At 53.6% G+C, this 13,145-nt stretch overlaps 1 protein-coding gene across 3 annotated transcripts in view; it reads right to left on the bottom strand.

The window, feature by feature from the left end:
• The window catches only part of HIVEP3 (HIVEP zinc finger 3), a 391,696-nt gene that overhangs the window by 39,141 nt on the left and 339,410 nt on the right, over positions 1 to 13,145 (bottom strand). For all 3 annotated transcript variants that reach the window (XM_027766902.1, XM_027766904.1, XM_027766903.1), the window contains 2 exons: positions 9,286 to 13,145; positions 4,736 to 4,881 (listed from right to left, as the gene is read on the bottom strand). The exon at positions 9,286 to 13,145 is cut by the window's right edge and continues 1,729 nt beyond it. In XM_027766902.1, the coding sequence (XP_027622703.1) occupies positions 4,736 to 4,881; positions 9,286 to 13,145 (4,006 nt within the window). The remainder of the gene's footprint in view (positions 1 to 4,735; positions 4,882 to 9,285) is intronic.

Here is a 13,145-nt window from a genome sequence, read left to right as displayed (position 1 = left end):
TTCCAGCTCCAGCTGAGGCTACGCTGCCCCCCGCACCCGAGCCATGCTCTGCCGCCTGCCGCGCCATGGTTCTGAGCACCCCACTCCAGCTGCCTGGCGCACCCAGACCCCACCATCCGGTTCTCACTCCCCTTAGTCCTAAGACCCGCAGCCCACCCCGCCTGGGCTCGGGTGACCACGATCGGCACTGGGTGGTCCCTGTCGATTGCAGCCCCTTCCTCGTCTGTGCCAGCCCACTGGGCTCAGTTCCAGGATCTCCTTGGAGAAAGTGAACCTGAGTTAGGACACCAGCGTCACTCCCCTCAGGGAACAATACAACGTTGTATGTGTGGAGACAACATTGCGTAACAAAACAGCCCTTCTAAACAGCCAAGGCAAGTGCACCGGCTGGGTCAGAGCCCGTGCCTTTTGGACAGGCACTCCCAGAGGGCTGCCTGGAAAATGCAGCCTTTGTTCAGGTGGGGAAGTGATGGGGAATGCAGAGGGGCCACGTGCCAGGAAATTGGTGTGAGAAATAGGAATCGAAGCACGCGTGTGCAGAGCATCGCCCTAGACCTAAGTCAGGAAGGGCCTGAGGGGGAGGCGTGGATCTGGATGCCAGTGTTAGGACAGAAGCTTCAGGAAGAACCGCAGAGGGTAGAGGACTCTGGGGCCTCGTTAGGGGAGCAGGGTGGTACTGGCCTTGGGAGATGGGTAGAGCGTGGCAAGGACCGGGGCCCGGCAGGCAGCAGATGGTCAGCGTGTGGAGCCAGGAATACCAGCAGAGCTCACACTGGATCCTCTCAGTGAGGCAGCCGCAGAAGGTTCCAGAATGGAGGCTGACACAGGCAGAGTCGTGTTTGGAGATGCTCAGTGGGGCCAGCCCTGTGGCTTGGTAGTTAAGGGAGTCAGATCCCAAATGGCTGACCATGGTTTGAATCTCAGCCTTGGCAGCTTGCAAACCATGCAGGATGCATACGTGTGTGTGCCCAAAATTCTGAGGGGGAGAAGAAATGGAGGAAGGCAGATGGCAGTGTGACCACACCCCACTGTGTGGGGCCTCCCTCCCTCCCTCTTCCTCTCTCTGGTGGGCACATGAGCCCTCTGACAAAAAAAAAAAAAAAAAAAAAAAAAAAAAAAAAAAAAAAAAAGTTCTGTGACATCAGTATTGGAAGGCAGGAAGGGGAGCAGCGGGTGTAGAGAGACCACACTGAGTCACCAACTACTTCCTGTGCACACTGAGATTGGGGGACAGGGGGGAGGGTAGGTATCCGTGAGGTTTGCAGTGAGGGGCTGGGTGCCACCTGAGATCTGAGTGTGGAAAGCCATGCTGTTGGTGGAAAGTGGGTGCCTGGTTGGCACACCCAAGTCTCAGGTGCCAGGGTCTCCCAGGTAAAGATGCCCAGTGGCCTCAGAAGCAAGGCTATGCAGTGAGGTCCTGGCTGAGGCCCAGATGCAGCGTCCTGGGCAGAGTGACAGGGCTGGAAGGACAGGGAGACAGATGACAACAGCAGGGAGAATGCTCAGGGCAAGGAGAGATGACCCCACTGAGCAGGCACACACACCAAGCCCGCTGGCCGAGTGTCCTTCCTCCCCTAGCCCTCCAGGAAGCCCTCCCTGGTGGCTGTGCTCTGGGCCCTGGCATCTCTGTCTCAGCAGGCACTGGGAGGGTGGGAGGAGCGCCCTCCTAGGGTCATTGTACCTGGCAGCATGGCATCCCCATGAGGCAAGGATTAAACAGCTCCTCCTCGATCAACTGATTGAGGGAACCATTGCTGGACCAGAGATGAAGAAAAAGGAGAGCTTGACTTATTGGGTAGTCAGAAAAATGGCGATGCATCTTTGCACAGAAAACCAGAAAAATACGTCATGACTTTTCCAATGACCCAAATGTAATGAAAAGATCCCCAGAAATTTACCCTTTTGTGTCTGGTTTATTTTTCTAAATGTTTACTTATTTATTTCTTCTGAGAGAGAGAGAGAGAATGAGAGATAGGCACCACCAACAAGGCCTTTGTCACGTCTCCCCCAGCCGCAGTCAGCCAGGGTCACGGGCACACACACATGCACCCACGTGTACAGGGAATCCTCGGGATCTGAACCGGGACCTTGCCATATGGCTCAGCTCCTGGAGCATTGTGTCACCACTATGCCACCACAGCTGCCTGTGCTGGCTTACTGGCTTGCCATCATGAACTAGGGCCACGCGTCCGGCATGGACGCATCTCCAAACCACTGCTGAGTACAAACGGCGATCACGTGCACGTTCCTCTGACTCGAGTGGCCGTGGTGCTCTCTCAGTGTCTCCTGAGCACAGGTGGGACTCCCTCTCCCAAGGGGTTAGGTGAGGCTGTGTGACAAGCCCTGGCCATGGCATGTAAGCGGCAGGCGAGGAGATGTGATGTGCTCTGGCCGACAGCCCGTGAGCAGAAGCTTCTGGTGGAAGGCTGGAGGGCCAGTGCACAAGTCGCCATTTCCCTTCCCTTCTCTTGGCCCTCACTGACCTGGATTGGATCCCTCAGTGGCTCCGATGAACACGGCCCCGTGGCAAACCCTCCCCACACATGCGCTGGAGTGAAGTATAAACATTTCTCCTAAGAAAGGAACAGCTGAATCTACGGCACATCCCGGTGTAACTGCAGACGGGCGCCCGAGGATCCAGTTGGCATTCTGGGTGGGACACACTTGGTAACTTGGGCAGCAGGAGTGATTGGTGCCCACGATGGCACTCACAACGTGCCAGAGGCGCTCTTAGCTCTGTGCCTACCTAAACCACCCTCATGTTCCCAAACACTCCTGGGGGGTGGCCACACCAGCCCCAGGAGAACCATGAAGTGAGGCAGGAGGCACAGTGGCGGCCCAGATGGGGTGGCCGGGCTGGGGGAGAGAGGGATCAGATCAGTGACATTGCGCATCCCCCCACGTGCTCAGAGGAACGTGACGAGCGGAAAGAATGAGGATGATCTATTTCACGGCTGACGGAAGAGTGTCCTGGAGAGACGAAAGGCTGGCCGTGCTGGGGACAGAAGCAGCCGTGCCTGCCTGTCTTCTGAGCACCTGTGAACTCTTCACGAGGGGGCTCATGGGTCCTCCAACACCCCTCAGGAAATGCTGAGGCAGGGAGAGCCGGAGGCGGAACAGAGGTGAGTAGGACAGCTGCTCGGGCAGGGAGGACAGACCTCGAGAGAGGGAGCTTCTGAAACAGCAGGTAGGACTATGGGACTCCGGGATGGGATGCTGAAGGGTGGGGACCGCCGTCCAGGCTGGAGGAAGAGAAGGGGGCTCAGTGGAAGGCCCTCCACACAGGCAGACGTGTCCCCCAGAAAGCCAGCCCGACAGGCTCAGGCTGCCCCAGGGATGAGAGCCCAGGGGCCAGGCTCAGAGCCCTCTCCGGGGAGGCAAACTTCTCCACACACAGATGCCACCGGCTACCCCAGCTCCGAGCCACGGAGGCAGGTTGGAGGAAAGGGAGGCAGGCAAGTCCCTGTGACAGAAGCACCAATCCCAAGACCAACTCTGTGTGGCCTTTAAAGGCCCCGGTGGCATGAAAGCCCAGAAACACACGGGGGCGCTCTAAGCAAACAGCAGGAGAGGAAGCCGGGCGGCCCTAAAAGCGGAGGTGGCATTACGAAAACCTTGGGCCCAGCCTTTCTCAACAGAGCCGCTACTGGTATTCAGGGCAGGTTTCAGGGACGTTTGCCATTTCCGACCCCCTCCGTATCACTGGGAAAACACCCTCCCTCCGCAGAGCCCTTGCCAATTGGAGTCGAAGGTCAGGAGGGGGTGCCAACAGTGGCCTGGGGAGCTGGGCAGTCTGTCCCCCACACCCTGTTGAGAACTCATTCCATCTGGACCCTGTGAGTCAGGTGCTTTAAGGTGCTGGAGGATCAGAGGCGCCGGCGACAGCCCATGTTGGCAGCAGGGTGAGGGGACTGTCTTCCTCAGGTGTCCTCCACATCACTGTCCCTCGGAACTGTGTGGGACTGGGGCTGTTCTGACCACACCAGGGACACAGACATAGGACCCTGAGACAGACACCACGGACCTGTTCACAGACACCTAGATCCCAGGGAGCACACACAGGACCACACAGAACACAGGGGCACGGAACTCCCACAGAGCATGTCGGAAACCAGGCGTTCACCTAGAGTGCAGCTGGCCCCCAAAGGCACGAGCCCCCACATGCTCAGATCATTAGGTTTCCAAAGGCAAGCATCAGAGGCAATGAACCAGCGACCACCATCAAAATATTCACCAGCCAGTGAGGCCACCCCGGCCGTCACAGTGGGAGCTGGTGCAAACGGCTCATGCAGGCAATGAGCTGTCAGCCCTGCCAACAGCCTGGTCGGCAGAGCCCAGGCCTCCCTGTGGGAAACCAGGCATGCCACAATGGCCACCTGGGCAGCACGGAGGTGACTTTCGTGCCAAGGAGAACAGGAGCTGGGGGACTCACTGTCCACCCCAATGCGAGGACTAGAAACTCAGCCAGAATCGGAGGAAATGAAGCTCTGGAGAAAGACCCAGACCCCTCCAGATCCTCAACAAACACCCAGCATCCCCGTCCCCACTGGTGCCCGTGTGCTCCTAAGCAGACGTCCTGTGAGCCCCTAAAGGGGGCATCTACTGAAAGGGACCGAAAGGCTGCAGGGCACCTGCAGGAACAGCCCTGTCACCAAGACACTGGCTGCTCTGGACACAGACGGCGCTCGCTCCTGTTCCACAGAAGCAGGACGTGAAAACCAAACGTGGCTCTTACCCTCCTTCGAAGATTTTGATCCTTGCCGGCTCCCCTCTCTTGGAGGCAGGAGCATCCTCCTCGGGCTTCCCTTGCTTCTCTTCGTCCTTCTCGGCTCTAGTTAGATCTTTCTGGCCTTCTGGGGAAACCAGCGAAGGGAGGTGCACCTGCCCGCCATGGGAACACAAAATCGTTGCAGGTTAAACACTCATCTTGGTCAGGAACACAATGATAATTACGAAGCCTGACATGGCAGTGCTGGCCTGGCTTGTTCCGTCTTCACACAGCTCCGAATGGAGGAGGAACAGTCAGCCCCCACTTCATAGAGCCAGGGAAACTGAGTCCCAGGGGTGGAGGCCCTTATCCAAGACCACATGGCCTTAGCTGGTGTCAAGGGTAGGGCTTTGACTGGTCCTTTGAAGTTGATCTTCCCACAAGAGCTGTGTCCACTCCTTGTCTTTTACACTAGTCTGGGAGCTCCTGGGGATGGTCTCCCCAGTCACTTGAGCACCCCAAACAGGGCCTGCTTAATGGGAGATGCTTAAAGAGTGTTGAACAAATAAATGGAGACTTGATTCTGCCTTTGGAGATGAACTGGTTCAATTCTCATTTGTAGATCAGAAAGCCAAGGTCACCCAGCAAGTTAAGGGCAGAGCTGGGGAGCAGAGCATAGGTCTCCTGCTTCCAGGACTGTGGTCCTCCCGAACCAGTACCAGAGGCCAGGAGCCAGGCTGAGGGTCCAGACCATTAAGATCCCAGAGCCATGTGCAGGGAGACTGCAGATTCTGGGCTGCTCGTCAAAGGAACCACAGAACTACGGGCCTCAGTGATGGGAAGGGCTGGTGTTGAGGTGGTGCTCCCTGGCTATCTTCTACTACCTGAGAACGTATCCTCTAAACTCTCCAGTGGAGGCAGGGGTAGACGTGCCCTGATGCAGGCAGGAGGTAGCGATCTGTGCTGAGAGCGGGGGGCCAGCAGTGCCAGGCGTGAGGTTCTCATCCTCCTTCATGCCATGGCCATCAAGGTCATGGGAGACCACACTATTTCCAGGAAGTGGGAGAAACAACCACGTTTCCTGGTGCTGGGGTACTTTAAGAACCATAGTCCCTTGTGCCAGCTGCCACATCTGCCTTACAAGGACAGGCTGGGGCTGAGCAGAGGGGCCCCTGGTTGAGCATCAGGGAACCCCCATTTCAGCACCACACGGGCCACTGCATGCTGAGCTTCTCTTGTGAGGGTTGCCTCACCTCTCTGGGTCTCGGAGCCTGCAGGGTTTAGACCATCATGAAGGTCCACTCAAGAGTCAAGTTCTAGGACTCAGTGTGCCTCCAAACAATCCCTTCAGAATTGGAGGTGGGGAGTGGAAACAAAGCAAGAAGCTATATTGCTGCCTTGGCAGCAGCCAGTTGGTTTCCTGCAATGCTGTGGGCTTCCATTCTCAGCCCGGCCTGCAATCTAGACCATCCACAGAATGACTGTGGGGCCTCTGAAGAGCTGGTGGACAGCTTCTCTTTCACACCCTGTCCCTCAGCCCCCGGAGGGGACTGGCTTGGTAGCAATGTATCTCTTTACCAGAAAATAGTGTTGGAATTGAGGAGGGGACCAGTGATCCATTTTGGTGTTTAATGATAATGATGTGAATAGGTATAGCTGAGAACATTTACTGAGTGTTAATGAGTCAAGCACTGTTCTAGGTACACTTTGTGTATTTTAGTGAAATATTTCCACTGTCCTGTGAGTTGAGCATTATTATCCCTGTTTTACAAATAAGAAACCAAGACACAGAAGGGTTAAGTAACTGGTCCAAGGTCACAGGGTTAGTAAGTGAGGTAGAGAAATTCAAACCAGGGCAACTTGGCACTTGAGCTCCTGTTTTCATCTCGTTGTGACAGTGCTGTGTGGCTGTCAAAATGATCCTCAGGAGAAATCTGGGGAAAGGTTCGTGGCTACACTAGATTCTTACATAAGGGGACTTCAGAATGTTCATGGAAAAAAATGGAAAAAATTATGAATTTATTTTGGAGCAAAATTTTTTCAAAATCAGTGCATAATTTTTTTTCTTTCTTTCTTCTTTCATAAAAATTTACCAGAGGGCACATGTGCTTGCCTGAGAGAGACAGAGACAATGCAAGAAAGCATCCCCGCCATGGGGAATTATCACACCACGATCCCTTCTCCTCCACTTCTCTTCCCTGTTGGGATTTTAGGCATGCATGCATACATGCCTGGCATATTTTTCAAGCAGTTGGGTCCTAGACTGAACCACACACAGTTGGCCATGTGGGATCCAGCCACCTTAACCACCATACCATCGGCTGCCCCATGAAGATTTTTCATAATACGTATTTTCCATTTTTGAAGGCCCCTTGTACTAGCTTGGGTTTCTTCAGGGCTTATGAACACCAAAAATATTTATGATCAAGATTAAACATGATAGGGTGGCCTAGACCTGCAGGACGATGGTTAGGAAGAGCTTCAAAATGCTGAGATAGGTCACGGGATCTTTCCAGAACCCTCACAGAGACTAGCAGCTACAAGATGACAAATGTCAGCTCAGCACAATCAAGAGCTTTCTTAAAGCACTGTCCTCAGAGGGACAGGGTGGTACTGGGAGGTGGTGAGCTCGCCTTTGCTGAAGACAAACAGGCAGAAGTCGGAGAGGATACGAACTATGGGGAGATCTCAATTACAGACCTTACAGTTACATTGCTGGACCAGACGTACTTACATCGGAAAGAAAATTCCAAGAAAAAGTTTGCATGTTTTAGCTCATTTTAGAAAAACAGCATTAAAAATGAAAAGATTGCCAAATCCAATTAAACCAAATTGCTACTGCCTTTTTCTTAAAAGTCCTGTGCAATTTTCAGTCTTTACAGAATGGAGCCAGCCTAGATCGTTCGAAAGGCCTTTGGAGTGAGATCTAGTTTTGAATCTGGGCTCTGGCACTTACTCTGTGGTCTTGTGCAAGTTCCTTAGCCTCTCTTTGTTTTGGTCTCCTCTACAAAATGGCTACAGTGCACCCTGCCTTCCAAGGTAGTTGTGTGGATAAAAGTCAAGTTTAGCATAGTACCTGGCACACAGAAGGTGCCCCCAAAGTTCCGAGTATAAATAGAATTTCAAAGGCACAGCAACAGTTGGGATTAGTCACAACTAACAAGAGATTGGAGACCAAATGAGTATGACATTTATGGCAAAAGTGGAAATCTCGTTTAGAAATGTCTGTAGACTGACAAAGACATCTAGAGAATAAATTTGGAGAACAGTTCTGTGAAAAACATCCTGCTGAGCTAAGGACAAATTCAATGCAATTTATCCAATGATAAAAGAGAAAGATAGGAATGTGTGGGAAGTTATAGAACAGTTTTGCTGAACTAATTCATATCTACAATATAGATTTAGTTCAGGGGATTTATGCCTGATTTGGTCAAAGCATCTGGTCTGAAAACACATCTGTTCTGAACATCTTTAAATTTGCAATCATCTTTTAAGATTTTCTTTTCTTGAATAATCAGAAGACAAAAAAATAGATTCTTTGAAGTCAGACAGCTCTGGGTTCAAATTCTGGATCTGCCAAATGTTTGTTATGTGACCTTGACCTTTATTAACCTCTCACCCTCAGCCACCTTCTTCTATAGATTGGAGATGACAATGCTACCTCACATGGAGGTAAGCACTAGCCCAAATTTAAAGGCATAGCTCAGTGCCTAGCTTAGTGCCTGGCCCAGTGAAGCTGATCAATAAACAAGAGCAGTTGGCATTCATGGATGTCAGGTCAGCATAACCCCTCTTGATCTGAATCCTTAGTCAGGCCTTCTCAGTGTCTAGAAGCATTTTTTTTCATGAAGCAAATTTGGAATTTCAAACTTGCTGAACTTACAGAGGATCAGTTAATTTTATAAATCCTTATGCAGCCTCAGGCCAGAGGCAATGAAGGGATAAATAGAAGCTCTTAGTGAGGGTGAGGGCCTGTACTACAGATACTTCTCATAAAGAGGGATACTACAGGTCAGCTGTATGTGCAATCCAACTCATAGGGAAGAAGGGATATTTCACCAGTTGTTTGTGTACTCTAGAATCTCTAGACATGGGAAGATTTCAAGTGTGGTTGAAGAATAGAAACAGTTGATGTAGGGTATAAAATTAAAAAAAACAAAACAAAACAGGAAAAGTCCAACAAGATAAGGGAGAACCATATGATTAAGGAGTAGCATAAAGTTCTAAAATTGCTATACGTATTCCCATCTGCCATGTTTTCCAGCTCAGTCTTTTGGATACTTGTTTTTCCCATGCTTATACTGTATCTTTGATATTATAACAGAAGCTCATGGGAAAGCAAGAACACTTTCTAGTTAATTTTACTGGAATGTATCTATTCAAACAATGTGAGAAACACAAAGAAACCCAATAAACACAGTTTCCTTATTTGGTGTCCAGTCACAACTGCCAGAGAGGAAATCTGCTTACTCATCTGGCTTTAGTTTTGAAAACGGAACCTGAGAAGAATGTGGCTCTAAAAGCTCAGCAAGGTCTAATACCATCAATAGTGAGAAAACAAACAAGGCTGAACTTACCTCTGTCATGCGGGGCTTGCGAGAGCTGGATGGCACAAGCCTTCCTGCCTCAGGGTGCGGAGCTGTGGCCATGGTGTATGTCTCTTTGCTCACCTTCTGCTTAGACCTCAGGAGGGACAAAGCAGCTTTAGTGGAAACCCCTGGAAGGTTGGGGTTGTACAAACTTATGCACCAACCAGCGTAAACAGAGGACCTCCTATCTGCATGCTGGATGTGATTTGGCTTAATGTAGTTTAAATAGCACCAACTGACATTAGTGGTCGTGTGGAGGCTGGGGAACTGCAGTACCTTCTTTGAGTCCGTACCTTCTTGAGACTTGGCTGGTCTAGGGGACGTTTCTGACAGAGGCAAAGAGCTCGGAGGTGCCAGGGGAGAGAGGTCAGGTTGTTCCTTGGAATCTTCTTTCTTCACACTGAGTGGGGGCAACCCTCTCCGTTGAAGTTTGCCAGATGGCTGGGCATAGTCCTTTAATGTTTCTGATTCTGGGGCTGTCCCATGGGGCAACGTAGGGTGAGGGAAGGGAGGAATTTCCTTTGGGTCAGATGGATCTGAAGATAGGCTAGACAGTGGTTCTAGCTCCCTCCTGCCCTGGCTGCGTATATGAGATTTTTCTGGCCTCTTCCCATCCTCGGTGCTGGTAAGCACTACGCTGCATGGTTTGACCAGCTCAAGTTTTTCATCTGCCTTGGAAGCCTCCTCCTCCTTCACCCTTTTTTGCTGCTGGGTTTCCATGGTGAGTTCAAGACTACCAGCTGGTGAAAGGACACGTTTGCTTCCCCCCGCTGTTGACGAACTCCCCTCCAGGGTCAGGACACTCTCTGATGAGAGGGCAGTGCCTTTTCTTTCAGGTAACGTCACAGGCACTCTCAGGTATGGAGTCAGGAAACCTCTGCTTTGTTCTTCACTTAACCCAGATGGTCCGGGCCCAGCCTCATACACCTCTACCCCACACACAGTTGTTCCTTTGGATGGAGGCTCCTCAAACTTGGGAAGACCCACAGTTGCTGAGCTGCCTTGAGACTGGGTGACCAAGACCTGGGAAAGGGTGGTGTACATTGCACTCCCATAGGATGGCATGTTGGTCTGAATGCGGACAGGTACAACCAGCGACACCATGTTGTCTGGACAGGTGGGCAAGGCCAGCGGAGGGGCTGATGTGGGTGCAGAGGTGCTGGCTGGGGGAGTCACAGGAGGCAGCTGGAGGTCGCTGCTGTACTCCGTGCTGGGGGAGAGGCCGGCAGTTCCTGTAGCCAGGGGAGCCAGACTGGTTTTGATCTGGGGCAGACGGCTTTCCACATCACCAGGGAGCTGAAGTGCAAACTGGGATTGCAGAGGCAGGTAAAACCCAGAGGAGAGTGCCGAGGAGTCAGGATACGGCATGGGGAGAAACGAAGGGGGCTGCCTGAAGGGGATGCTGCTGGGGTGCGGCATGAGCTGGGGGAGAGGGAGGTGGCCTGGGTGCAGAACAGTAGGTTGGAGAGGAAGTGGTGGGGCTTGAAATAAGGAGGGAGGCAGTGGCGGCATGGAGTACGGTGAGGAGAGGAGGCTGGGCATGGCTTGGGTGGAGAAGAATTCTGAAGACTGTCCATGCTCATGCTGCAGGAGGGGCTGGAAGGAAAACAGGGAGACGGGCGGGGGCAGGTACGGTTTCTCATGCAGGGGGAGCTGGGCAATGGGATGCTGGAACACCTGCAGTGCTTCCGTGTAAGGTGGAGTGGACCCCAACGGGGGCCTGTCCTGCACCTGGCTCTTGCTGCCAGGCTGCCCACTGTGTGAGCTGGCCGCTGAGCAGATCTGGGACAGTGAGCTCTTAGTGGAAGGTTTACTGGACGAGGGCTGCGGGTCTTCGCTCTCCTGCCTTCCCTTGGTGGTGGCCTCCAGCTCAGTTTCTGGAGGCCTGCTCAGAGACGCCTGTCTCACCAAAAAGCACTTCCTTCTCTCTGGTGGGGCTGCCGGGGCTGGCGGAGCTGCGGGGGCCGGTGCGGAAGGGCCTGTCAAGGACAAGCTGCCGTAGTCGAATGATTTGCTGCGAGTCTCAGCCATGTGGGCGGAGTGGGAAATGTTGGGGCTTTGCTCCGAGGCAGACCTCCGCATCTCCCGAGCGTGTGGGTGGTGGCTGGGGACAGTCAACATGTGGGTGCCCAAGGGTTTGGAGCGCATGTCTGACGAGGGGCCAGGGGCTTCGGCTTTCCCATGGTCATCCCTGTCGAACGAAGCTGAGCAGCTGGATCCGCTTACAGAGATGCTACTTTCCTGGCTCGGGCTGCGAGACAGGGGTGCAGAGGACTCGAAGCTGGACTCGCCCGATGACTGAGCCATCTCTGCCAGGCGCAGTCTCTTCTTCTTGGGTGGCAGCTTCTCGGCTGGGAGCTGGGCAAGCGTCTGGCTGCGCTGGGGCCACTGGAACTCCTCGGTCTTCTCGGGCTCCTTGGGGGGAGGCTCAGGTTCCGTGTTGGGCCGGTCAGGCTCCTCGGTCACCAGGATCTCAGGGACTTGAATGTTCGGCTGGCGAACCAACCTGGGCTGCAGAGAGTGAGCCGAGCGTCCATGCGGGGCAGGTGGGGGCACTGAGAACTGGGCCGGAGCTTTCTCTTCCCCTTCCAGGCCACTGGGCTGCTCGAGAGAGTCAGATTTCTCAAAGGAACTGGTGTGCTGGATGACGGAAATTTCTTTGGACGTTGTTCTCCTCTCCTTCCCTGATTCTGAACTGGGCCCTGGCTTGGGAGTCCTTGGCTGGAAGCCCGTGGGTCCCTCCATGGAGGGCCCTGATATACTCGTTTCTGCTGGTGACTTGGTGGACTCCAGGGGAAGGTTCCGAGCAGCATCTGACGGCCCAGGGCTGCTAAACTGACTTTTTGTGGACTCGAAGGCAGGTGGCTCTTCCTCGTCCCCCAGGCTCTTCTCTTTCCTCCTCTTCCGCAGCGGAGTGAGTTCCAAGGTGGTCCCCAGTTTATAATGCATCATCTGGGACCACGGCTCGAGCTCGGCCTGACTCTTGTCGGCTTCGGGAGACGTGTGTGCAACCGCAGAGATGGGCTTCGTGATCTGGAGCTCGGAGCAGTAGTACTTTTTATGGGCTTCGTAGTTATCCCTTTTCTTGTACCGAGCACCACATATGTTACATTCATAGATCACCCCTTTCGTCTTCACACCCTTCTTGGTCTTTTTGGTCAGTTCGCTCTCCTTGGGTTCCGGGTCATCCGAGGGTTTGGAGGCGGAGTCTTTGCTACTTGGTCCAGCCTCCTCCCCTCCCAAAGGAAGTTCGATAGCTGGCTGGCGCTTCAGCATCCGGGGGTGGGAGGTAAACACTTGACTGCTGCGGCTCAGGGTGTCTGAGTCGGCGATGTGGTCGTCGAAGGAGTAGCTCCCTCGGAAGGTGGGGTGGGGGGTACTGATAGTGCAGGCAGCGGAAGGCATTGAGTGGCTTCTCAGGAGAGGCACAGGGGGAGCGGTACTGGGTGGGTGCTGGAGGCTCAGCAGTGATTGTTCAGGTTTTGTCTTCTCACCATGGGACGGCAGGGGCTCCCGGTAGAGGCTGGATTTGGGGGACTCCATGCTGCTGCGCCTCGACAGCGAGCTCCTCCTTGGCTTCACGCTGTCTATCTCGCTGGTGTCCACCACGGCCTCGTTGATGGTGATGAGCTTCGTGATGTGCTCGATCACCTGGGTCCGGGGCACAGACAGCGGCACCAGGCTGGGCTTGTCTTCAGTGGACAGGGGCAGGAGGGGCTGGGTGGAGGTGCTCGTCAGCATGGCGGTCCGCTGCCCGATCCGGCCGCACTTGCCAAAGATAATCTCAGCGTAGGACTTGGCGTTGGTGTTCGGGGGGCTGACCTGCTGCTCCGCGCTCTCAGAGCGCT

Source organism: Tupaia chinensis, unplaced genomic scaffold, assembly GCF_000334495.1.
Source record: "Tupaia chinensis unplaced genomic scaffold, TupChi_1.0 Scaffold143758_1, whole genome shotgun sequence".
In the NCBI taxonomy this organism is placed as follows: Eukaryota; Metazoa; Chordata; class Mammalia; order Scandentia; family Tupaiidae; genus Tupaia; species Tupaia belangeri.
This window is presented reverse-complemented; position numbering and strand designations above follow the sequence as displayed.